We start from the raw sequence: 27,873 nt of genomic DNA, 5'->3' as shown, positions 1-27,873 counted from the left end.
GAAACACACTAGTCGCATTCCTATTTTGAAAAACCTAAGGCCAATCTTTTTATTGCAATAGCATCAGGGCTACAAAGTGCAGCAGGCTACCTACACTACCGCATTTATTTTTCTTTGCCTCAGACATCAAAATTGTGAAAGTGAGCTGAAACTCCTGGTTCATGGTTGTTCCAGTGAGCTCCTAGGAGAGGAAAGCCATCATACCAGGACCCTAGAGAAAATGTGGATAGATATATCCAACTCTGAAACAGCACAAAAAATAGGATACCTTCCAAAAAGTTGAAGAAGTTATTGCCAAAGCAAGTTCCCACCCTTGCTTTGCTGCATACAAAGCAGGTATCTGGGCTAGGTAGACACTGATTTATCAAAATGCATGCATCTTCCCTCTCTCACAGTGATGACAACTAATTGAAGAAGAGAGTCACCAGCTATTACACAGACATTCACAGTGTTATCCAGCATGCGAGTTGCTCATCCTTATTGGCTGCCAATTCAGTTTCAAGCAACAAACCTTTCTTGTTGGTCCCAATGATATGTTATTTTCTCGTTCTAATTTGTCTGTTTAAAATATTTAGGAGTGCTCATATGAAAGTGATGAATATGCTCATAATTATGTCCATCTTTATAAGATCCAAACCTAAGAAAAATATTCAACAAAGCAAAACCATTACAACACAATTTAACCCATGCAATTAAACCAGACGCTTACTACAGTATAATTAACACTTCTTCTGAATATTTTAGATAGCTGATTTCAGAAACAGACCACAACCCTTCTTACACGTAAATCATAATCCATGTACGCTATCTAACTAGAACTCTTTGAGTATAATGGAGACATTTAATTACACTGATTGGATTAATGCCATAGGCACTCTATAAATGGAACTCCAGCTGACAAAGGTGAGAGGTGCATTTATCTCATAAAATCCTATGCTCTTAGTTTTTTTCTACTTACTTCAGTGGAGATACAATTTAACTCCCCATGGTACCAAATACTCAATCCTTTTGTCAATGTTGCACATCTTTACTTTGAAAATTATGGTGAAAATTGTAATTTTTCATGCCATATTTAAATCTGAAAATTTTTACTAGTGACTATTATGGTAGCTAGATTTGCAGAAGTAAAATGTAGTACTTATTCAAAATATCAGTGCTAAATAGCATTTAAAAGCAGTGCCATTGTACCTCCAAAGAACTATAGTTAACTGGAAAAAGTTAAACTTATTCCTAAAGGGTATAATTTTTTTTCTGTTTATAAGCACACATAAAAGAAATTGGGACATGAAAAATACTCTGCGCTGAAATCAACTGAGAAAAATCAGAATGTGAACACTAACTTTAAGCAAGTTTCATCATGTGGAAAAGACTGGGCAAACACCTGCTGAGACAGGAAGCCAGTGACTGAGTGCTAAATGAAAAGTGAGTAAACTCAACTGTTAGGCGTACAGAAGAAATTAATACATTCTGTATTATACAAGTATGCTGGAAATTGTCCCTCTGTGGCAACATCTATCTCAAACTTCATGACTCTTCCACTGATATTCAATGTAAAATAAATACCTTTCTCCATATTTCTCTTCCTTATGCAATGCCCATGGAAAAATGACTGCATTAAAGAAATAACTTTTATGTTAAAATCTAGTCCTTTTTTCTTCTTGGCATACATAACATACTGCCTCAGTCATTCTCCTTTATTTTTGTTCCAGTTATATAGTATGTTTTAAAATGCTTATGCAAAGAGTATTTAATGTATACATTGTATTTCGTGTTCTAAATAATAGTACATTAAGGCCCTTATCCTCAAAAGTGCTGAGAAACATGGGAAATCTCTCATCTTCTACAAAATGAGTCACCACACCACTTGGCAAATATCCCTATGAAACAATCTCAGAAATTAATCACCTGGGTGAAATAAGTATTACCGTCAATGTATGCTACGATACAGCAGACTGATTTTCCCAAGGCACATGCCAAGTCAGTGGAAAAAACAGAACTACAAATCATTTCTTCCCTTCTCATCTTCTGCTCAGTTTGGTACTGACCAGTGCCTCCCACTTTAGGAACAATTTTGTTCCTAGACTTCTCTTTTACAAGATGTCATGTACATCATCCCCTTAATTTCTTATGACATACACTGACCTGGGATTGAAATGGATGTCCTCAGGAACTTGGCTGGGATCAGTGACAATTCTGTCATTATCAACATAGCTATCCAAGTCATCTGGGATCCTAAATTTGGCCATCTGGACTTCTGAGTCACTTAAACCAGCGTGAGATATGCGGGCATAGCCCAACCTATCAGATACAAGGAGAGTTTGAAGAAATAACTCAAGGCAATTTCACCACATTCTTAATCCATGTCTCTTTTTTCCAATAATTATTAATTAACCTATCAACATAACTTTCAATTTCTGTGAATCTCACCTTTAAAAACCTTAAAGGCATGCTATAAACACGAGAATCATAACACAATGTCACAAGTAGAAAAACTGAGAAAGCGTGTTTGACAACAAAAGTAAGTTCTAGATCTAGAAACTTACCTTTTAAATTACAGTTTTAGAATATGCATACAGGTATAAGCTCACGAACTTTTTTTCACTGAAAAGACTTTGAAATTCAAGAAAGGAACTCAAGCATCAATGGAATGAGTAATGAGAAAAATCAGATTGTAAATGGGGGTTTTGTTGGGTTTTTTGTCGCTTTTTTTTTTACTCAATACTGTTACTTAAGACAACTATCTAGTTTACTGGCTTTACTCCTATGAACACTCCAGAATTTGCATTTTATTCAGAATAAGCTGAATTCCATTCTGGCACATATATCACCAAGGGAATGATTTACAAGCAACTTGGTATTATAAGATATGGAGTGCATAGGTCCCAGCAGAGGAAAGGGCTCCACTACGGGCTTACATAGTTCAAATTTCCACTAAATCCAGCACAAAGCTTGACTGGATTAGATCAGCATTTTACTACAACAAACCCTACAATTATAGTTCAAAATTGGTATCTTCTGTATCACATACAAATTTGGGCTTAGCCTTCACATTTTAGAAAGAAGCTGCAAAGCCAGAGCTTTGGAAAAAAGTAGTTTTGTGTTACCAAAGCAGATTAGATCTGAAAGTTTTTGGCACAGAAGAATGAAACCTGTAATACTGTCATTGTAAATTATATTCAGAAACACACCAATTCATCCTGAGATTGATGTTTCACATTACTTCGTGATATATCTAATTGTCCATACATAATTGTTTAGGTATATAAGACTCTTCGACAATTACCTACAGAAGGGTGTAAAACTGATTGTCATGAAGATATTTAAAAACAATTAATAAATGATCGACTTTAACATACCTTATTACTCCACGATACATAATATAGCTACACCATCTGTCATGATCTGTGCTGTCAATATCCTATAAGGGGAAAAAAAAGTCAAATAAATAAGGCAGGCTTTCCTTATGGGCAGGCTTTAAATCAGTAACAGAACCAATGTGTAAACCTGCTGCAGAAAAATATTTTGCCTAAAGTGCTGTAATAAGGTAGAAAGGTAAAAACCCACTGTTAGACAAATCAGACAACTTTTTGACATCTCCTGACAGAAAACCAAACCGCAGAACAAAAGAATCACAGAATTAGAGGTTGGAAGGGGTGCCTGTAGGTCACCCACTCCGAAACCCATGGTCAATGTAACTTCAAGCAGGTTGCTCAGGGCCTTATGCAGCCAACTTCTGAATATCTCCAAGGATGGAAATTTCACAGCTTCTCTTTGTCCCTGTTTTAATGCTTAACAACACGAACTGTGATTGTTTATTTTTTTCTTCTACTATCTAACTGATATTTCCCTTGTGGCAACTGCTTTTCATTGCCTCTTGTCCTTTCACTGTGTAACCCCACCTTCTCTGTAACATGTCATGAGGTAGCTGAAGATTGTATTTTAAAATGTGCGTGTATTTTCTTACATGTCTATTTCTAAGTGACCAATTTGAAATATTAAGCTGAATGTTTCAAATACATATTATCTCTAGCAGCTAAAAGAAGCAGTATTTTTACATTACCTGGACATTTCCATTTTTTATTAATTCAGTATAATCTCTGGATCCAGGAGCTGAAGTGATGTATCCTAGGAATACAACTTGTTTAGAGCTAGTCTTCAATAGGTTTGAAACAGCTATAGCCTGGAGTTTTCTGTCCAAGTCCTCTCTGAAAGAAATGGAAAAGACTTTGACATACATCTATTTTAGCTCGGAATCTTTTTGCTATAACACAGTAAACCACAAACTAATCTGACACTTTTTCTGTTGCTCAGTATTAGAGAAGTTTACAGAAAGCTCACTAATTCAAAATGATCACTATGTTCAATAAAAGCCACATGGTCGTAGTAGATGTAGTTATGGTTCTCTTCCTAACTATCACAGGTACAACTTTTTCTATTACTGTTTTGTTTTTAATACTGATCTCATCACTAGGAAATGTGAATGTAAGTTATCTGATGCTTTGTCTCTGCCTGCACTTGAACTTTAATTAGGTTAACACAGAGTGGTGCATAACAAAGAGCTCACTTGATAACAAAATCTTTATGATGGACAGATCATGGTAAAAATAGTCTTAATGTTTGGGTCACATAATTTATGAAATAGAATTTAAGAGTTATGTCATCCATTAACACTACTTAACGACATTTGGCAGGTATTCTGCGTCTCTTCAACAAGATCTACACAACAGTTGAGTTGTAACATGACCAAAAGTGATAGCATAAGTGGAGGCTGGTAAAATACTGCATTAGATCCCATTCCCTGTCCTTGGATTTGTCATAACGTAATGTAAAGACCGTTCTCTTTCTATGATTCTTCATGTTAATATCTTTAAAAAGTTGTACAAAGCATGCTTTGGTTAACTGAGCTAAATACCGCTGAGACATGGAGTTGATTTTGGAATCTGTAATCCCAGTAGAAGACAAGAATTTAAATGCTACTATGCTTCCTAAATAGCAGTACTTCCAACTGAAGCAAATGCATTAGGGAGAAAGAGCACGAAGACAGGACACAAAAAACCCCAACCATTTAAACAGAAGCCTGACCTAAGTATAGGTGAAGCTGCCTGCTCAGCTAGCTGCTCTTTCCAGAATTTCACCTCTCCACAATGTGGGCTCTTTCAAATGACATAGGCATTGTTATATTCCCACATTTTAAAAACAATCTTTAAAAAAAACCTAGTTAACCACTATTTTATAGTTTACATCATCCTAAGCAGCAGATCAGAAAAGATTAAAAACAAGCAGTTGTGTATGCTATTTAATTACACATTCATTCATCTCAAAACACAATCTAATTTGCAATTGTTTCCCATGTGTCTCCTCCTATTTTCTCCTTCATCTTTATCTCATCTCCCTGTGAAAGGGGAATACAGTGCTATTTTCTTCTACTTTAACAAACAGTTTCTCAGAAACACAAGTCTAATCATCTGTGTGAGCCACAGAATGAAATTCCTTTCTAGAGTTCAGACCGGGAGTGGTTTCTAACAACTATATATGTGTTTGGTAAAAGGGAAATCTATAAACAATTTGCATGCTTGGCACACCACTTCTACACAGGGGAAGGAAATGGAGAAGCTCAATATGTGATAATGAGAATTCCTACTGCTTTCTGAACAGCTTCTTTTTGCATTGTATTCTGCACCCAATCCATAAATTTGTCTCCCCACAAATTATAACAAATACAAAAAAAGTCCAAATCTTACTACATAACCACAAACATAATACTAGATATTGCAGCAAATGAAACAGAAAATACAGCTATGTGGAGCTTCACAAAGCTATTTTTAATATTCATTACACACAAGTAATCAGACAAATAATAAACATCAATTGTCCACTAATGCTATCTATCTGTAAGTGTAACTATCTGCACTCATTGTGGAATGTAACAGATCTATTCCACATGCAGAAAGTCAGAAGGATGCTATCCTGCACTGAGATGTATCCGTAGCCCTATTACTTGTTGTGGTTTTGCAAACTGTATCTTTATATCTCTAGTAACTCAGATATTAGGCTCAGCTGTTTTGTGTGACATATTTGTCCCTTTTAAAAAATGCTTCAAAATTTTAAAACAGTAGCTATGTCATAGTATTTCCTCCAGTGTGCTTTGTTAGAACCAGCATTACACCAGCAGATTTTACAGGGTAGAAAAGAGATCCCAAAAGTTCACAAATTATGTTACACGACTTTGCATGGCACAATGTAACAATAAATAAAATACACACTCTTCATTTCCAAAGTGGGCGACAACAAAATCAACCAGTTTCCCTGTGAAGTTGACAGTCATGGAGATGGCAGGTGCAATCTCTCCCTCTGGAGATGGAAGGAGGTGATGAGTAGATTTTACAATTGGATACCTTGATAGTGCCATGATCCTACATGAGAAAAGAGAAACAGTTACACTTTGTAGTTCACAAGCATCACAAGTGTGAACAAAACAGACAAACGTGAGCAGAAGACTAGTGGTCACTGAACTCAAACCATCAGACCAGAACACAAACCATCGCTACCAGATTTTTCTGAATTTAGAACATTTTCCTCTAAAATATCACTTAAATACATGTCTAACAATGTATTATCAAATTGAGTCCTACACTAAGAAATACCATTCCATATATATGACTTCTTACACTGACCCTTTCAAAATCTGCATCCTCAAACAAAATAAAATTTTATACCATCAGTAATTAAAATTTATTAGAAGTAGAACCAGGTAGAAATAAATCTTCGAAGCAGGAGATTTCTCGTTCTTTCAGCTTCTGTTTGAAATCAACCTTAAAACCATTTGGCATCAGGTTTTTCAAAATATTTCATGCCAAAAATTTCAGAGAATGACCTTTCTGCCACATTCTGCATCACTTAAAGACACAGTTATATTTTCCAACTGCTGTCACAGTTTTAAAACTGAAATCTAACATTCTCACAGCTCAAAGCAAAATAATGAGAAAAGCAAATCTCATATAGTACTTAGAATGCCAAAGTTCCAAGTCTGTACATGAAGGGGCAGATGCCATTCTCTGCATCACCAAAGCCAAAGTAGCTTACAGGGGCAGGCACCAAAAACTGATCATTCTCAACAATGAGAAAACTTCACCTGCATTGCATAGTAATGGTAGGGAATCAAAGCACGTTCTTAAAGACAAGCTCCAATGGCGATTAGGGTGATTATTATTCCAATTATTCTTTGCCTATGTTCTAGTGGAATTAGTATTGGGTAGTGTATTTACGTATTGTCACTGTGCATGTAAAGATGACTCACCCCCAAGTGTGATCTCTCGTGCTTGGACCAAAATCTGTGTAAAATCCTAGCCTTTCTCCTAGCCACATTGTTGGATCATTGTTCCCAATGAATGGTTTAGAGGCATCACTCTCTATAATACTGATAAAATCTGCACCTAAAAATGGGGGAAAAAAAGAAAATATTTCCAAATTCAGAACTGTGATCTACAAAAGTGATTTATAAATGACTACATAACGTCATAATTTCCCTTTGGATTATACATGGATGGACACAAGCCCTTCAGGAATCAATCAGGGCAAATTTTAATGCTGGCAAAAAAGTCTGCCCCAACTTTCAGTCACTGTAGGCTACACAGCCTCTGATGGAGAGATGCTTACTGTCTGGATGCTGTAGCTTTTCCCTGGTGCATAACCAGACACATGAGACTGCACAGTACAGCTGGCCTGCACATATCTACTGCAGACCATTTCAAAAGCATCAGACATGACATGCCTACACAGATTAGCAGCACAGTAGCGAGTCTACTGCTTTCAACTTGATGAACAAGCACTATACAGCACATCTGCACTTACCTGCATCTGCCAAACCCTATTCTGTTCCAAAAGGTCCAGCGCAAGAGGGAGCAGGTTGCTGCTGCAGAAACAATTAATCAGCCCATAGCAACCTAGCGTCATCCTGCAGGCATGGTAACAAAAGGGTTCCCAGCTCTAGTGAATTGCTAACCATCCACAGCCACCTCACTTTCTCAGGGCACTGTGGTCCCTCCCTGTCTACATAGTGAGGTGTGCTTTTGTCAAGGGAACATGACAGGTTCCCCTGTATTTTAGCTGCAGGATACAGGAAGACCTATGTGGTCCCTGAAGGAACTGTCAGCTAGGAAAGATCTGCCCATGCCTGAAGGAAGGTGGGAGTCTGCAAGCTGGCCATAGGCTGGCTGAACCATCCAGGCTCAGCTTGAGTAGCACGTCGGTACAGCTGCAGCAGCAACAAGTGCTCCCTTCTTGATGTGATTATGCCCCGCTTGGAGCACTCTCCCACTCTAGAAGACAGATCAAGTCACCACTTCATCCACAGCTCTTCTATGAGGAATTAAGACTGCTCCATCCACCAGCACTCTTGCCACAGATTTTTTGCTTTTGAAATGTCCTATTTAGCACTACGAAAGTAACATTAGCAGGGAAAATGGTAGCTCAGAATACTTTTAAGCGGATTCCCAGATTTTTGTTTCTACATCGTTAGCATATATGGTGGCCACAGAAAAAATGATTGAAACCATTGAGAGGGGTTGATGTTGGTTCCCTTCAGGGCAGACAGGAGTTCCAGCTGCAAAAGCAGTTAGATGTTGCATCTCTGCTATCCCAACAGAGAGAAGATGAGGCCAAGGAATGCACACCACCACACCTTTAAATATAAGCTGTATGCTGAAGAAGTTAGGCACTCTTTTTTCTGTGGCATTTAAAATCAGCTGCTCTTCTTCAGCAAACAAATAATTTAAGAATCTCCAGCTTAATTCTGAATGCATTAATGCATTTCCTGGAAATGTTAATGTGATATTTTATATAATATACATGTAATATAAAAATCCAGAATACTGTTTTTAGCAATAAGGAATTAAGATTTATTCATTTACATTTTGGAATTTGATGACTTTTTGACTTACCAATTGCTTCCTTTAGGAGTGATACTTCATTACCACAAATAAATGCTCAATGGACATACAAACCACTTTTTCTAATATTCATGAATTTAAACTATAGGTACCAGAAATAAATCCATTCATTACAGTTCATAAATAAATATGCGAAGATTAAATAAATACCCAGACATAAGCCATGACCTATGGAATCACATATGTCAAGAATGCCCCAAATTTCAATTCATCAAATGTCCCAGTTGTTTTCTCCTATCACTGGACAGCCTACAGAGCTCAGCCCTCTGAAACTTTGGTCACGGGACAACAGAGTGAATGACGCACAAATCAGCCTGTTCCCTGTTCACTAACTCCTGAGCACCTCTGCCACAAAACCAAGGCTTGCACAGCAGCACCTGTGCCAGTGCCTTCCCACTGCTTGGGTCTGTCAAGCCTGAGCTGCTCAGGAAAGCTGTGTGGTGCATTCACACCATAGGAGGAAAAGAGAACAAAAAATGCTGGAATGGCAGCATGGATGCTTCCTAATCTCCTGAGCTGCTTTAAATCTTAAAGTGGCAGCTTCCAGTCTTCCCTGTTTCATGGGTATCACAGAAAACAAGTAACACCTACAAGCACCACTGGTCAATTCCTTTCAATGCACCCCGCAGCAGCACCGATCTTTGGTCCAAATTCTTCACTTTCTGTAGCAAATTTTCCAACCAAAACCCTGTTCATGAGCAACAGGTTAGAGACCCTTCTTTACAGCAAAATCATGACAACTCAACCAAGCTACAATCACTATTTTTCTTTTATACATTGCTCTGGCTCAGTGATGGAAACAGACTTGTCTGTTTCTCCTCTGTACACCTTGTTTAGGGCATTTTAATTTCAGACCTAATTTTAGGAAGTATATAATGCTTCACATCCACAAAAAATACAGAGAAGTTACAAAATATTAAATTTGATCTAAAAGGATATTTATCATTATTTCCTTTACGCAAACAATTTCTCTATAGACAAGCAGTTCATCAATAACATGAGAAAAAAAATCAAACAATAAACCAAGTGTTTCCTCCAACCAGAAGCCTCTTCAAAAATACATTTAAAAAACTGATCACCTCTGCAAATGGATTTTTAACAGAAATAATTGTATTGGACCAGATCACAAATGCAGGAGAAAGCCACTAGACACAGGTTCTTGTGTTATGCAAGAAAGGACATAGTTATCCAGCAGGTGTTTTTGCTTCTGTCTCTTCAGATGAACTCTCTCAAATATAAATGAAGTGGAAAAAAAGGTTACCTGTCTGATTAAGCAAATTAGCTGATCCTTCCAAATTAGACCATCCTTCATTGTCATATGCAAATCTAAAAGGCCAGATCATAGCAGAGAAGTCTCTTTTTGGAACCTCAGAAAAAGTGGAAAAGTACAATTTGACTTTTATGTATTATATCTTTGCAGTCAACAACATCAGATACATGGTGCCATAAAAGACACACAAGAAGAGATGTTTTAACCAATGTATTTGCCTAATAAAGCTATCAGGATTACAAAAGACTTTAGGTATTTTTTGAGAAAAAACTGCTATTAACAAGAGGAGAAAAGTCATCATAGTTAAAATTTGTACAAGTACCTGCAAATAAATGAGCATGAGAACAATTACATTTTTTTTCATCTTTCTAGGAGGAACTACCCACTTTTTTCCACATTATAAGGTACTACAAACCTGGATGCGTTCTAAAAAGAAAGACAACTGTATGTGTCTGTGTGCAAGTGTGAACATGCATGTGCACACACACACACGATTTCTGCTTGGCTCTCATCACCTGTTCTGCATCTTTTCCTGCAATTGTCACCAGTGATTTCTCTAACAAAAAAAAATTACCAAAGGTATACATGTCAAGAGCAAGTTTCAAAGGACTATTTCTGAACTACCACCAAAAGAAAAAAGTGTAATTCATAATTGCAACTATGTGCATCAAAAATTCAATTTTATATTAGTAATCAATTAAATCATAGAATGGAAACATGTTAATTTATATCTGATCAAAACGGCTCTAATTTTGAATTAAAATTACTAACTATGCAAGCAACATACTTGGACATCTTGTAAGCAATCTAAATGCTAAACTTTGCAATCATTAAGCATCTTAATTGTTACTATCATTGCAATACCTAATTTTTTGCCAAACAGAAAACTGGAATCTTACAGTTTTTATCCAATTTCCATAACTAGTCTAAGTCTAATCTAAGTCAATCAATTTATCAAAGAGGTTCAATTCAGAGTTATGCATATAAATCCAGAAGCACAGAATACCTTCAGCTGGAAGAAACCTCAGGAGGTTAATCTGTCCAAGCTTCCCTGATCTAAGATCAGGCTGCTAACAGCATTGTTCAGTCAAGTTTTGAATACAATTCAAATAAACTTATTTTTAAAAGTAACTTTCAAACTGAATGTATGAGGCAAGCATCTCTCAGGTTTTCAGAATATTTTTTCCTTCATAACAGCACTATAAATCTCCAAAGACCCAGCCATTTTCCGCATTCAACATGAATTTATAAATTTAACTTTTTTCATTTTAATTTCTGCATTATTGTTGCTGAATACTTGGATACTGGTAAAAAGACTTTTTCAGCACCAACCAACACACCTAAGTTACCACATGTACATTTTAGTGTATATTAAAAAGTTACCATTTTCAAAACACACTACTCACCCCTTGGCCCAACTTCTTCTGGTAAGTTTTATAACGTAGACTCAATCCTAGCAAACCAATACCAACAAACAGCCACAATACTTGAAACAGAGAAACACAGGAAAGTTGTGTTTAAAGCAAGAGAAAATAATATTATTGCAATTAAACAGAACTGGGTACACTGTTGTTCTAAGGTGTGCTATTCATAGAATGGGGAATGCATATATTCAAATTTCCACATATGCCAGTGATAACACTATTCCAAAGCAGTGTACTTGAAGAGTACCTATATGTGTGCAGAACATCTATACATGTGCAGATACACTTACATTCTCCAAAACACAATGGGCTGAGCAGATACAATACACCAAAACTCCTTGGAATATTTATGTAAAAATGATACCTACTGAAGAATTCATTATAGGAGATGAGTAAGAGCATCACGTAAACCTTCCAGTGTTTTCTTCTCTGTGTTCCAGGTGTGCATTTGTAGTATACAATTTTCATCTTGCATACAATGTGTGGAAGAAAATGTAGTTTACTTCACAAGCCTTTTGCCGTCAGAAAGATGTGATCCCTGCCTGACCTCCAGAGTGAGCAGTCCTTTGACACATTCTTGGAAAGGCACTGTGGCTTCACAGAATGAAAATTCAGGGCTCTCACATTGCTCCTGTAGCCTTCCAAATAACCACAGTGGACACTTAAGAGCTCTCAGGGTTTGGCACATTCTAATTTGATGATCAAACCCCTCTGCAGTAATTTCATTTACACAGTGGCATATGGTATCTACAAAGCAGAAAAGTCCTTGACTCTGTGTAAGCACTGCTCAGCAGTAACTAAAACATCCCTGAGTTATCAAGACTGTTTCCAGCATAAATCAAAAACATAGCCCCATACCAGCTACTATGAAGAAAATTAACTCTGTCCCAGCCAAAACCAACACAAAAAGTATTTCAGTAACTCCAGTTTTTTCTTTCATCGAATCTTTAAACAGATATGTAATTATTTTAATGCAAGTTTTCTGGAACAATTTTCTGTAAAATTTAAATATATTTTATCATGGGTGATGTCAGAAGAAAGGACATACTGTTTACATTACTAAACATCAAGCAATTTCATACTCTACAAGATGCAAAGGTGCTTAAAGGGGAAGCTGAGAAACAACACAAGTCTGGGCATGATGAGGAAATATAAGAGTTACTGTTGTAATGTCACAAAACTAGCTGAGCAAGGGCTATGCTTTATGATACATAATATTTTGAAGTATTTATTCACATTTGTGAAATGTTTTTGAGTAGTAATATTTAATCCACTTAGATTGGTGCTCACATTGCCAATTGACCAAAATTCTCCTGGACCCTGAGTATATGGGGTAAAGACCTTCATAAAGATTTCAGAAACAGCCCTGAAAAGTGGTGAAGCACTTTTGTCTCCACTTTCCAAACAGGCAAAATGAGGTATGCAAATGATAAGTGATTGGATCCAAAGTCACAGAGGAAAAAATGATGCAGAAATTTGAACCTTCAGCATCCTGATCTCTGTAGAGTTAATCTGCCCTAATGCCTAGCAATTTTTTCTTTACCAAATTTCACAATATTGACAGACTTTTTCCGTGGAAAAAGTAAGCTAACAATGAAAACAAATCTGAATCTCAAATGATTGCAAAGAAATACTTGAAAACATTACTTGGATGGATTTCAGATATTTAAAAGACAAAAAGTGGTAAAACCTCAAACATTTTCATTTCTCTTCAAAACCTAAGGGAAAAAGTAGATGTCACACATATCATCTGGAAAGCTGGGATCTCTAGGCATTGTTCACAGGCAGGAGATGACAAAGGTTTCCTGAGGATGGGTCTGAACGTGCAGCAGGGCATCATGATTGTGTAGTGATGCCAGCCAAACAACAGGCTTTGCAGATCTGCCTCCTCATGCAAGAGGGATGTCACATCATACAGCACCTCCTGTGCCAGCTGAGTCCCATCCCACTACCAGCCAGTTCATACAGCTGTTTACAGCCCTGTAAAGGGTGTCACACCGAACCACCTCAAAATCAACATACCAAATGGGCTGATAAATCATTCATATCTTTTGTATACACATGTAATAAGTCCTGAGATCCAGAGAGGCCTCTTCTTCAACTGCCAAAATGAAACCACAAATGATGCCAAATCCATTTTTACATTTTCTTTTTTCCTCAGTCTCTCAACCATAACCATAGTGAAGCAGCTCCTCGTTAGGATATGTCATCATCAAAACTGGAACTAGGGCACTACCAGCTACAAGTCTATCTCTAAAACCAGCACCAAACAAGCATTTCTAAAACATCTGAGCAAAACACTCCATTGAGTTGCTCTTTTTCCTCAGACAGTACTCCTAGAGCCATGGAAGAAAGGAAGTAAAATTATACTTACATAGTTTAAAATAGTCTTTACTCTTTTTGAATAGTGGCTTTTGGTTGCTTTTCACTTCAAAGACAGAGCTAAGGTCTTTCTTGGGTCCCATTAGAAAGTCTACCCCAATGCACAACATGATAAACCCTGTAAAAATATAAGTCATTAGTCTTTTCATAGGGCTTTAACATATTCAACATTTCTCATAAAAGCACCATTTATAAACTCCCAGCTCTTGTGTTACATTCAACCTTATGGCTTCAACAACAAAGACAAGTCAAAGCACAAACACAGATAAATGCCATACCTAACGAAGTAATGCAGGCAATGTGAGATTTATTGATAGAGAAGATCCTACTTATCATTGTCATATATTCACCTCATCTATGCCTGCAGGACTTCAAAAATTATTAATTACATTGTTGTACCTGTTGACATAAGCATTGCTTCCACCAAAATGAGCTAGGGACATTAAACATGCCACTAATTATAAACATTTTTAAAAAATATTTCAAAATAGTAATATTGCAATAAGAATTCAAAGCTAGTAGATTATTTAAAATGCCACTGAACACCTGTTTCACATAAAAATAATGAAGTTCAAACTTATATTGTTTGCTGTTTTGTTTCAAATAAGCTGCTGCTAAGATTTAATATACCTCAAACAGCCTTATTAAGCCTGCTTTGTGCTGATGACTGAAAAGCAGACCTAACAATAAAAGTATCTAGCCAAAGACCCCTTCACATTATGAATTCTCCTCTGGACTACAGTGACCTCTAAAACACAGTCCACCTTTGGGTCTTTCAGGCTGAGTACAAGCAGGGCTACTAACACTAATGCAATTTACAGCTGTTCTTGCTCCTCCCTTGCAACCCAGCAGCCTAAGGATTATGATACTATCAGACAACTTTGTGGTCCCCAGAATTAGGCTGCATTGGGTGCTAACTGAGCAATTCTCAGAACCCGTCTCATTATTCACTACGAAAACACAGAGATGTTTTAACTCTGCTGGCATTACTGGGTCCCACAGTTATCAGGTTTCTTCTGCTACTGAAATATTTGTTTAAAGCCATGTTTTCCCCTCCTCCATTCAGGTACCAATTGGGAGAATAATAAAGACAAAAATATTTTAATCCTTTGATCTTGGGTAAAGTAGTGAATCTTTCAGAAGACCTCTCGACCTTTGTGTATCCTAACACCAGCTTCCACAGAACCTCAAGCACACTCAGCCAGCACTCTCAAGCAAAGATTGATTTGCAATACAGTAGATAAATTATGTAAAAATGCTTCCAGGCTCCTGTTGATGCCTACAACTCTCAGCTCAGCCCACTGCTTTCAAAGTTTACTGGAATTAACCTGGACAAGAGCAATTAAGTTACACCTACATGTTACAGAACCTTAAAATAACAGCTTGATGAAAAAATACATTGTTGATTGATGATGTAGATATCTATTATCTTTGCAAATTAAGTGCTCTGTCACCAAGATACAAGTAACACATTTTTATACAGAAACTACAAAAGCAACTCCTCAATAGTTTGTTCTAAAAAGTGTAAGCAGATTGCAGTAGATTGGGAGGCCAGCGTAACATGGCAGCATCTCGTATTCTTTTGCTCTAGAGCCAGTAAAAGCAGCTGTGCTTTTTAAGAACAGAAAACTAAACACACCTATAGATACATTTTAAAAGTTAGTAAGTGACTTCAGTGCACTGTTGCAATGCACTGTGATGGTATCTTTTTCTTGGGTAGTTCAGACTAATAAAGCTCTTGTCCCATTCCTTATGAGCTAAAGGATCCAATCACCTGCAATGAAAACGTGAGCATAATGAATTGGATAAGAGCTCTGCTGGAGAAGGTATATGTCCTTAATGTCTTTGTGGTATAGTTAATTAACTATAGAAGTCACGTTTTATTTCAGAGTTATAGCTGAAGACAAAATAACCATTACTCAGTATTTTCTTGTTGCCCTTACTTGTTACATTAGTTGTAGTGAAAGTTGGCGAACAAGGAAGCCAGGCCCAGTGCAATGAAGAAAGGGGCACAAACAAAACTTTTCTCAAAGGGAGACTGATTCAAAGCCATGAAAGTTGATGGAAGACCAGGGACCCAACCCCTCAGCTTTATTTAACACCACAGTGAAGCAGCACAGAAGTTTTGAATATAATGATCTTACTTTCATTGTCACTTTTCCTGGCGCAGTTCCCTACCCAAACTGCGGCAAGAGATAGGCAGGATTTTGAACAGGAGGAGAAAGCAAGAAATAGCACTTGCACCTGAAAGAAACCAGAAGAAAACAAGCAGTTTGCCAGAAAGCCAAGCTGTAAGGGAAGAAGCATGGCAACAAATACACAATCTCATGGTATAATTTGCAAATTTTTGATAAGCATCAAAAAGACAGAAACTGGATTCTCAGATAGAATATAAACCCATGTAGTGTTATCAGCTGAGGTGGGTTCAGTTCACAGTTTTCTTTTTACCAAAGAGAAACTTAGGGCCATCTCTGTGTTACTATCCAGTGATCATGCCAGGTGAATTAATCACAAGTGTGTATTTCAAAGGAAGTGACAGGGATTTTATATAACAGCTTTTCTTTTGTCAAAGGTTTACTCAAGAAAGCATTTGACACTTCTGTACCACATGCATTTTCCATATAACTTCAAAAAATAAAGTTAACTGAGATAACTGTTTCTAAGGACCCCCAGAGTGCTTTCAGAACAAAGAAAACTGCAATAAATCTAATGGAACTCTCCTCAAAATATAACAAACTGAAACCCTGCATGTGATTGCTGTAATATATGAAACACATATGGAGACTAAGAAACTGAAAAAGGCAGAAAGTGGTTGCAAAGACATTTATGAAATCTAAAACCATTGGAACCATAAGTCAAGCACAGCATTCATTAATCCTTTTCAAACAAAACACAGGATAATGCATCGTATTTAAAATGTGCCACACAGCCCAAGAAAATGTTTGGCATTGTTTAAATATAATTAGTGAAATATGCTATTGAAACACATTAGTACCTATTAAGAAAATAATTCTGGAGAGAAAACCAGAAGGGGTTGGTTTCATTTCTACCTCCCCACCTTCATCAGGGGATCATTTTGTTAAAATCTTCTTATTTGCTAACCTCAATTTTTCCTCATTGGCAAATACCTGATAACTTCTTTTCCTCTCCTGTTTGCATGTTTCTGACACTGCAGGCTTGCTTATTGACATTCCTCCAAACATGCTGATGTGCCCACAAAGCATAAGGTAGGGCCACATGGAAAGGAAGCTCGGGTCTCAAACACAGACTAGCTAGATCAGCAGGATGCTGCACTTTGCTCCTCAGAGCAGAGCTAAATACTGCACTGAATTATGTCACAGTCCCAGTAACACAGCCTTCATAAACCCCCAAGCTTCCAGAAACTACACTGTTACCTGAGGAACCATACCGCTGTCTTAGGTAGCTAGCATACAGGTGCATTCACACCCTGGATTGCAGCCATATTTTTAGGGTGACTGATTAACAGATCTCTTCCTCAGTTGTGTACTAAGTTATCAGACTTTTTTTCCACTTTGTCATTTTCCCTCAACTGAATTCCATTTTCTGTCCACAATTTAAACTATTTCTAACAGTGAAGAAATAAGTAGATTTTTTTTTTCTGCATGTTTCACTAATTTTCTCATAGAAACTCATACCATAGTATGAGTTTTTGACACTGTCCTGCATAACATCCTGGTGGCCAAATTAGAAAAATATGGATTTGATGGATGAACCACCTGCTGGATAAGGAATTGGCTGGATGGTCGCACTCAGAGAGTTGCAGTCAACAGCTTAATGTCCAAATGGAGACTGGTGACGAGTGGCATTCCTCAGGGAGCGGTACTGGCACCGGTGTATTTAACTTCTTTGTCAGTGACACAGACAGTGGGATCGAGTGCACCCTCAGCAAGTTTGCAAACGACACCAAGCTGTGTGGTACAGCTGACATGCTAGAGGGAAGGGATGCCTTCCAGAGGGATCTGGACAGGCTTGAGAGGTGGGCCCATGCCAACCTCATGAAGTTCAGCAAAGCCAAGTGCAAGGTCCTGCACGTGGGTCTAGGCAATCCCAAGCACAAATACAGGCTGGGTGGAGAATGGCTTGAGTGCAGCTCTGAGGAGAAGGATTTGGGGGTGTTGGTAGATGAAAAACTGAACAAGAGCCACCAGTGTGCACTCACAGCCCAGAAGGCCAACTGGATCCTGGGCTGCATCAAGAGAAGCGTGACCAGCAGGTCGAGGGGGGAGATACTCTGCTCTCGTGAGGCCCCACTTGGAGTACTGCGTCCAGGTCTGGGCCCCCCAACACAAGAAGGACGTCAAGCTGTTGGAGTGGATCCAGAGGAGGGCCACAAAGATGGTCATAGGGCTGGAACACCTCCTCTATGAGGACAGGATGAGAGAGTTGGGCTTGTTCAGCCTGGAGAAGAGAAGGCTCTGGGGGTACCCTACAGCAGCCTTCCAGTACCTGAAGGGGGCCCACAGGAAAGCTGTGGAGGGACTTTTTACAAGCGCATGCAGTGACAGCACGAGGGGTAATGGCTTTAAACTGGAAGAGGGCAGATTTAGACTAGATATTAGAAATTCTTTACTGTGAGGGTGGTGAGACACTGGAACAGGTTGCCCAAGGAAGCTGTGGATGCCCCACCCCTGGGGCTAGGCTGGATGAGGCTTTGAGCAACCTGGTCTAGTGGGAGGTTTCCCTGTCCATGGCAGGAGGGGTGGAACTCTATGATCTCTAAGGTCCTCTCCAATCCAAACCATTCTATGATTCTATGATTCTAAATAAAACAGCAGCTGAGCCTTTGAAAAGACTATTTATACACTAGATACATTTTAAACATCTGGTTAAGGCTAAAGCAAGCATATTTGTATTTGTTCATAGTCATAAATGTACCTAAAAGAAGATGGGAGCTTTCTCTAGCATAAATTCCTCCAGGTACAAATTTATAAGCTGTACACCACACACAGAAGAATAATTCAAGAACATAGGCAAACATGGCTGTACTCATGGCTTTTCCAGGATGCAGACAGCTAACAAAGCGTCCAGCCAGCTGAGGCCACACGCACATAGTAAAGACAGCAAGAACGTTGCCTGCAACAGCAGCACTCCAGGTGTGTAAATAAAGGAGACCAGCTGAAGACGCTAAACCTGTGAAGGGATAGAAAATAATAGACTAAGTCACAGTCAGGTATATTATCTGGCACTTTCTTTCTCCTATTATGTCTAGGAAAAAAATGAGAGCCTGGGAAATATAACTATGCTTTGCAGCCATGAGAACTGCATCACTAGGACAGTTATTCCCAATAGCCAAAGACAGACTCTTCCCAACATCTAATTTTCTTAAAGACTGCCTATTCAGCTGAAAACAATGCAGCAAAAATACATCAGAGGAGCATCATAAAGAGCTAAAACTGAACAGTTTTTCTTACACAGCGCTCTCTCAGCACAACAGAGGGATGATACAGTTTTTCAGAGATTAACAGGTCTGCCTGTTATGAACCTCCTTTAACATAATATAGAAAAAATCAAATAGTTGAATGTGAAGAGAAAATATACAATTCTCTGATCTTCTCTCACTTTTGATAACGATATGAGGGTGAAGAAAACAATCTTTTACTAACTTCAAGATCCTTGATTTATCACACTGTTTTTGACTGTGATGGGATTTGACCCCAAATAGAACAGTAACAACCACAGAAACTCTCTATAACAGCATGACTCCATTTTAAAACTTTACTGTAGGTAAGAAAATGTTTACTAACTTTCATATCATGATAGCAAATGTATAGAACATTTTTAATATTTTACTCCTATACATCAAGGTTCTGAGCATTTTAGAATACAATGCTTGAATCAGCTAAAGAACCATTCTGTACTTGTTTTAATTTAGCAATGTGTGTACATCAAAAATCAAATGCTCATACTCACATTAGAATGTACACACAGATTTCTTAAAACTAAGACCTGCACGTAAAGGTAAATTATTTGGGCAGCTGACAGTTTAAGCATTGCCAACTCTTGTGCCTTTATTGTGACTTTCCTAGTCACAATATTTAGTATCTTATTTTGGTTCCTGAGTAGGAGAAGCTAGGTTTACATTAAATTTCTTGTCTTCAAGGTTGTGGAAAATGACTTGAAAGTGTTGGCTCTTAAGTGCTCCAAAAGAGAAGTAAAAGAGAAAAAAGCAAAACATAACTAATAATTTCCTTTCATCTCTGTATTTTGATACATCCAATTTATTATTAACATTTGTAGGAAGTAATGCTTTGTCTTCTTGATATAAACATCTACAAACAATTAGCTGGGGCCAAAAAAGAAGCACATTTATGGTTTTTTTTAAACAGTATTTATACCACTAAATTTCACTCAGATGGGCCTACAAATTAAAGCAAGCTGCATCCATCCATTCCTGATGAAAAGGTATGGAAAACACACTTCTCCACAACTCAAGAGCAGAATTACTTCCATCTCCTCCTACTTGCTTCATGCGTAGCTCGCTGCACAGCATAGCTATACCATCCTCCTGAAAATGGGTGTCCAGATCCAGCACTTGAATCCTTCTTCCCACCACCCAAGACCCACTGTATGCAGACTGATTCACAAATTTATCGCTCCAGCAGAACTGCTTTGATGTTCATACTATTTTACTGCCTAGAGATCTTGGGAACTAAGGAGACAGGAGGCAAGCTTGCCTCCAGGTGAAATGCTCATTAAATTACAAGTTATTGTGCCTCCTGCAGAATTGAGAGTCTTGTGTCATCTCAGCCCCATAATCCTAGATGTAGCCTTACACAACGCAGTCAATGATAACTGAGATGCTACTCATGGGAACAGAACCTCACAGGGGCTTCTGAAGAGAACAATGCTGCTCTGCAATGGCCTGGAGATTCGGCCTGTAACCCTTAGTCAACTGGTCAGTGACAGAGCGAAACAGGCTTTGATTAGCAACTGACTTTTCTGAGATGTGGTGTAGGGCCAGAGGGCCTGAGTAAAGGGAATAAAGTAATAGAAACAAAATTCTGATCAGGATTCGCACCTACCTACAAGAAACCAGGCAAAACTGGTGACACAAGACCAGCTCCAAAATGATAGCATCAGTCCATGAGCCAGGCCCAACAGAACTGCACCTCTAATACGACAATAAAGAAAAAGAAATCATACATTAATATAATTTTATAAACACCTGGTGTTGGAAAAGAAACTTCTAGACATACAGACAAGGATACTTGGTAATATTTTATAATCCTTTTATTTTAAACAGAGCTCAATTTGAGTACAAAATATCTTTATCTCACACCCTGCTACATTTTCTCCCCATTACCGGACATAAAAAACATCCAGCTGAAAATAATGGCAGTTTATCATAATATACAAGCAAGCTGTGTTCAGCAGCAGAAGCACTCCAGTGAAATACTGGGTACAAAAGGCAAGAAGAACTCAGAGAAAATGAAAGGGAGGAATCCACCTCAAACAGAAGTATTTTCTTCACGTCAAATAGGGGAACCTACAGCATGCAACGTTGCTATCAGACTCAGGTAGCTCTTGTGTATACTAATTCCAAATTATTAACTACCTCACATGCCACTACATGTAGTTGACTCAGAATAACTGATCTGGTCTCTTTATAGATTTTGGAACCCGGGTGAGCAACTTCTACAGGAGTATATCTTTTAATATTGCACACAGTTTACTTTTTTATAAGCATGCATCTCTGACATACACTATTTCCTAGCATCTCCTCTCTGAAGTCAGCTGCTAGATTCATTTACTGCACATTATAGATGCACTTCATTCATAAGTCCTTGGACCTCAGTCCTAATTTAAAAATTGTTTTGCACTGTGGCAAATCAAGTTTTTTAATGCTGAAATAATCATTCTGTATTAGAAAATTTTAAGATTTATTGGTATAGACACAATGCTCAGAGGTATCTGAAAGCAAGAATGAATCCACAAGTCCTCTGTGTGAAATACCTTGCACCCACTTTATTCTAAGTAAGTTCTTATACCATTGTCTGGTTGAGCTCTAATTTGTCACCCACTACAGCACTGGCAACTGATTACTGTGCTGTTTAAATAATAATAATAACAACAACAACAACACTTACCCATATGGATTAGGATCTGGACCTGTATGTGGATGTCCACTTACTGCCCATCTAGAAATTAACGACACCTCCCCAAATATCCACAGGGTGAGGAACATGAGGCTGCCAAAAGAAATCCCTGACAAAAGCCAATGGGGGTGGGAAACAGTCTTTCTAACTGCATTACCAGTTTTGTTTGCTTCTTGTTTCCTCTTGCCTACATCTAGAATAAAAATAGAAATATAGCTAAGCAAACTGTAACATCCTATTAGAAAGGGTTACTGAGAAAAAGAAATAGCCAAGATCACAAAATTACCAGAATAAACTACTGTCTCAGACACAAAAGCTAACTTATCTGATCATTTGTGGAAATCGACAAGAGAAAAAGTCTCTAATAACATTCCTAAATCTGTCAGGAAAAGCTTCTCCCCTTAAGTGTACAAAAATGGCAACCTGTCCATATGATTATTCTTCATACTACTGGAATTGGCTTTGAAAATCAGCAGAAAAGTTATTAGAATTTGTTCAGAGGATTCTGTTCTCTGAAACCCTAAACTCTGATAAGAACAAAACCCGACACTTCCAGAGAAGCCAGAAATTAACTCCCTTCCCTCTCTTGTTTTTCCATGCTCTCTAGATCCTCTCTCATCTAAGGAGAAAGCAGCACCTTTAATTGCTTAGACATATTGCTTTGTCACCTAGGAAGAAGACAGATTCCCTTCCTAATTTCCTGCAGTAGATTCCCTTTCTAAATTATGATGAAAGCTCAGGCTTAATTTATGTCATGTAATGCAAGTCTACAAAAAAATACACGATACCAATTTATACCCACTTACTCATAGATAAGGTCTTATCTTTCAGTTAATTCATTCAGGTTATACTGAGAAGGAAGGAACTTCTGAGGATTTAACATGAGCTGCCTTAACCAACCAAGCCAATCTTGCCATCTTCCCTGGCAATGCTATCTTCACAGTTTTCAAGTGTGCTTAGCCTATGAGAGCCCCTCCTGCTGTGTACTCTGTCCAGACGCTCCAAGAACTCAGGCAAATTTTGACCAGGACAACTTGTCCATTCTTCCAACTCCTTCTGTTTAGTTTGCCACACCAGCTGTTCCCCAGCTTTGTCCTGTCTCCCCTTCTCTGTCAAAGGATATGCACTGGCAGAGAAACTCAAAGAGCAGACTGAATTAAGAAAATAACAGAAATACCACAGATATTTCATGTTGGAAATTAGGATAACCCATTCTGGTTTTATTGGTCTAGGTTATGCTTTGTTTGTGTTACTGTCACATTGTTGATACTGCAATTAATTGGCAGTTCCAACACCAGCTTACCACAGCTTGTATGAATTGTGATAATGATTCTGCCATGTTATGGGCAGATGGAAGTACCCCATGGTTTCTAAAGTCTGCAATGCTCATGCATCAAGTCTGAAAACAGACTGTAACAGGGAAAAACAAAAATAGAATCAAAACCCAGTCACACATAGTTAGGTGTACTTTAGGATGTTTTCATAACTACCATCTTTGCTGTAATATGCTTACCTGAATAAATTCGCTCCACTGCTGCTATAAAACCAATTGTTAATATGACAGTATTGGCAGCTTGTGAGCTCCAGACTGGGTTTAGTGATGTATACCAGATACGAAGAACAAGAAGCATTATCTTGCCTAGCATGAAGCCCCATATCCTGATGAACCTGTAAGAATCAGTTTTTGAAATAGTGATGCATTTGAAAAAAAAAATCTTCACAGAAAAAAAAAAAAAGAAAACACCTTTTTAATATAAAGAAATGTCAATTACAAACCCATTAGTATAAGAAAATACCTTTGTAAACTGTTTCCTGACCACCATGTTACTGTTTGAACCAGCAATGAGGAGGAAACACCTGCAGCCAAGATGAATAGTCTAATTGAAGCATTTGGTGCCCGGTATGATGCCAAGCTTCCTACAAATAAACACACACATACGGAGGTTGCTTTAATGGGCAACAGAGATCAGGTAATAAGGATTTACTGTGCATTAGTTCAACCTCATCTGGAATTCGAATGGCTACACCATTCATCTGAAACACACAACACTACACATTTTTAAACAAATCAAAGAAATGTAGTTATGGATAGAAACTGGGTATATATGACATTATAGCAGTTATCATTTTCAGGAGAAAAAAATAACATGAAACAATTATCCAAGACTGCAGTGATTGCCTTAATTTAAGTACTTACGGTCATTGATTCCATAAATAGGATATAGGGATAAAACATCTAAGCAAATAGATATTCCCGAACAGTGCACTTCCATAACTCAAAAGCCATAAAACTTTATGCATGGTGATTTCTCCTTTCTAAAAGGATATGGTTTTTGCCACAGTGCACTTGCATAACTCAAAAGACATAAAAGTAAATGCACTGTGGCAAAAACCATATCCCTTTCAGAAAGGAGCAGTAACCATACATTGCACAAGGATTAGTAGGCAATTGCCTTACCAGCTGTGAACAAGGCTTTCTCTAACCTGGTATCTGGTCTCAGAATGGTCATTAGCAGCCTGTGTCATCTTGTTACTGGAAATTGTCACTCCCCCAATCACTGAAACAGATTGTGCACTGTGCACGTACATCTCTGCCATTTCCTGGAGCACATTGACCTCACCTTTATCAGCAGTTTTAAACTCTGCTAGCAGGCTTACAATTCAAGTGACCATGGGTCACACACATTCTCACAACTTCAGTCAGTGTGGTAAATTCTAATTTAATGTGGTAATCACTAAGTGCGCATGAGTCAAACTTGAAGAGACATTAAGCAAGGAAGGCCAGAAACGGAGCTGGTGATGCTGGCAATGCATGCTAGGAATCCTCCAACTGTCTATTTTCTCATTTTGCTCAGAGTAAAAGATGCATGGGGTAGATTGTTCCACCCGATTTTGTTCAACAAGCCCCAGGGGTCTGAGACAGGAAAATGATCAAAAAGAGAAAGAAGGAAGAAGTGTCAGGTATGAAGAAGGAAAGAAAGCAGGAAGAACTGAGGAACAGGAGAAACAGCAGCACAGTATGACAGGACAGAAATAATTTAAAAGACAATGAAGTGATGAGAACCAAGTAACAAGATATATATGGAAAGTCCTAAAGCCCAGTGCTGCCTATGCAAGGGCATCTAGATAACTTAAAGTGGTTTGAGAACCTGCAGTAGGGAGGCAAGAAAAGAGTGAGAGTTACCACTGGCTGATACACTCTTTGCTGGAGACAAAGAGGGTGAGGAACATGCTCTTACATCTTCCCCAAATTCACTGTGGAGCAACAGGTAAGGGGAATCAGAGTAAGTACATTATAGCTGGGAGATAATATGGTGTGGACTTGCCAGGGGCCAGACAGTATTAGGAGCATTTGGGACATGGAAACAGCAGGGGGATATGGTCACCATGTGAACAGTTCCTGTTCAGGCAGGAAAGAAGGGGAGGTCATATCTGCATACTGCAATGCTCAGGTTAGCCCAAAAGTGAAGATGCATACAGCTTTAGTCTCTCCGTGCTCTGGAGTCCTTCTATGACCACCTCCATTAACATATCCTTTTCCCAGATTACTACTGAAGGTGCTAGCTTTTTGTTTGTAGTTAATATCTTCAGGAGCTTGTGATTCACGTGAAGAAACAGGCATAAAACAACAGACTTTACACACTGTTATAGGCCTGTCACTGCTCTTTACTTAGCAGAACAAAAATTACACAGATTTAAGCAATTCTCTTTTGGCAAAGTGAACTAGTAAACATAGCAAGATGATCTGAAGGACTAATCTTAAATAAATTTTGTGTTAGTGTGATATCTGAAGGAATGCAGGCTGCCATTTGAAATGCTTACATTCTTTACTACCTTCTAAATTAGCACTGAGCACTGGTGCAGAAAAGTGGAAGACTCTGCTCACTGAAAAGCTTATTAAAAAACAACAACAAAAAAGTATTAGGATGGATATGACAGAAAGAGTAGGAAAAAAAAGAACACTGTAAAACCATGCTTCATCTAAACTGATGAAACTAATGAGCTGTGTTCAGTTCTAATATCTTTTTAGAGATAATGAACAAGGATTCTTTTTAAAACTGAAGTCATGCAGAGAAAGTAAATAAGATGATCCTGTTTTGTCTTCTACCAGTAAAAGGATGAAATTATACGGAAAGTGATTCTCTGATTATCATCTTATATTGATAAATGAAGAGCCAGGAAATGCTGCTTATGAAAGAGAAGCCAGAAATTGCTGCTTCTGAAAGACAACAGTTAGCAGCAGCATTTTTCCTATACGCAGGATGAAGACCTTTGTCTCCTGGGAGTTCACCCAGGTATTGCAAACTCATTAGCAATAACTTGCTTCTGAACGTGGCTGTAGCTGCCAAACCTTCCCCCAGCAAATTTTCAGAAAAAATCAACATGAGCTAAGACTTCCATCAGTCAGCTGAAGACCAAACAGGGGATCTCAGCAAATCTCAGTTTAGGGAAGAGCATGTGGGACAGGCAGTGAGGCAGTTTTATCTTTAATATAAGATCAAATTTTCTTCCTGTGCAGCTGACAATATGAGAGTCATCTCACGCTCAGGATGAGCCTATAATCCCATCAATATGCTACAGGCATATAGAATCATAGAATCATTAAGGTTGGAAAAGACCTCACATTTAGCAAAGAAAAAACCCCATATTCTTTAACAAAAAAAACAAACAAACAAACCTTGCTTCAGAAAGTAAGTCTACTAAAAAGAACATTTCACTCACAGCAGATTATTTTTATAATAGCCCCAAGCTATTATAAAATAATAACATTTCTTCCCTACCCATTGTCAGAGACACAGAACTGCTATACAAAAGACACATGCTCTGCCGATCTCCGTGCAATATTGAAAACTTTTTTTCCTATTGGGCATGACTTGTATGAATTTAAAAGCTTGTAGAAATAAAAATAAAATTAGATTTGTCTTGAATTATGCCGGACTGGTCTGAAAACCTACACAATGGATGCAAACAATATGCCTTTGGCCATATCTAGAAGCTTGACACAAAAAGAAAAGTGTGAGTCTGGGAGAGCAAGAACTTCTTATTCTTGTCTCTTTTGAGAATCATCTGAATTTTAAGGCAATTTGGAAGGTTTATTCTTATGCCTTGATACCAAGATGGAATTTGTAACTCACTACAGTACATACTTACCAACCATAGTCAGTCTCAGAACAGCTAGGACGTACTTATTGTTAAACAGCCTCCAAAAAGGGCCAATTATCAAGAATACTGGAGAAAAGAAGGCAACAGCAAAAGCTTCTAGACCCGTGAGTGCCAGTGTCTGAAGGGGGAAGTAATAGATCATCGGTGGCAGTGCATGGTAAAGAGACCAAGAAATGTAGCCTAAAAAACAAAACAAAACCAAAAACTATAATATATTTTCTACAGCATGGTTTCCTGGAGATTACCTAAAAATATACCATTTAATACTTCCAAATGTACAATACAAAATGTATTTGAAAGTAGCTCAAGCAACAATAGCCATTTTCTGTGAAGAAATATTTGCTATTTCAAATTAAATAAAAACATTTTCCCAGGAAATGGAACCATGAGAAGAAAACAGCTCTTCCCCCACTCAGACAGTAGTTCCTGCTTTGATCTCAGTGAAGGAGTGCTCAATCTAGGAAAGGGTCAGTGTTCAGGGGGAGCAACACTGGCAGTTCACCCGCCGTCTCAGGGCTCCTCAAAGACAGATCGGTGGCTAAGGGAATTATTCCAGCAAACGGGTGCGC

At 38.1% G+C, this 27,873-nt stretch overlaps 1 protein-coding gene across 1 annotated transcript; it reads right to left on the bottom strand.

Annotated features, from left to right (window-relative positions):
* Nucleotides 1-549: 549 nt before the first annotated feature.
* CWH43 (cell wall biogenesis 43 C-terminal homolog (S. cerevisiae)) lies at nt 550-27,482 on the bottom strand. Its single transcript, XM_010074721.1, has 15 exons — nt 27,293-27,482; nt 23,938-24,058; nt 23,655-23,809; nt 22,133-22,334; nt 21,068-21,156; nt 18,921-19,175; nt 14,017-14,142; nt 11,625-11,704; nt 10,210-10,315; nt 7,298-7,433; nt 6,264-6,413; nt 4,061-4,205; nt 3,357-3,418; nt 2,143-2,298; nt 550-637 (listed from the first exon to the last, which is right to left on the bottom strand). Exons 1-15 carry the CDS (start codon nt 27,444-27,446, stop codon nt 550-552), a joined length of 2,025 nt encoding a protein of 674 aa, XP_010073023.1. The 5' UTR covers nt 27,447-27,482.
* Between the last annotated feature and the right edge of the window lie 391 nt (nt 27,483-27,873).

This window comes from Pterocles gutturalis, unplaced genomic scaffold, assembly GCF_000699245.1.
Source record: "Pterocles gutturalis isolate BGI_N339 unplaced genomic scaffold, ASM69924v1 scaffold36982, whole genome shotgun sequence".
NCBI classification, from domain to species: domain Eukaryota; kingdom Metazoa; phylum Chordata; class Aves; order Pterocliformes; family Pteroclidae; genus Pterocles; species Pterocles gutturalis.
This window is presented reverse-complemented; position numbering and strand designations above follow the sequence as displayed.

Excerpts from the sequence above, each read along its gene's own strand:
- CWH43 (XM_010074721.1), bottom strand. The coding sequence starts at position 27,446 with ATGATCTATTACTTCCCCCTTCAGACACTGGCACTCACGGGTCTAGAA. Across the intron at positions 6,414-7,297 it reads ACGAGAGATCACACTTGGGG|GATCATGGCACTATCAAGGT; the intron begins GTGAGTCATCTT and ends TTTCTCATGTAG. Across the intron at positions 4,206-6,263 it reads GCCCACTTTGGAAATGAAGA|AGAGGACTTGGACAGAAAAC; the intron begins GTGTGTATTTTA and ends CATTTCTTTCAG.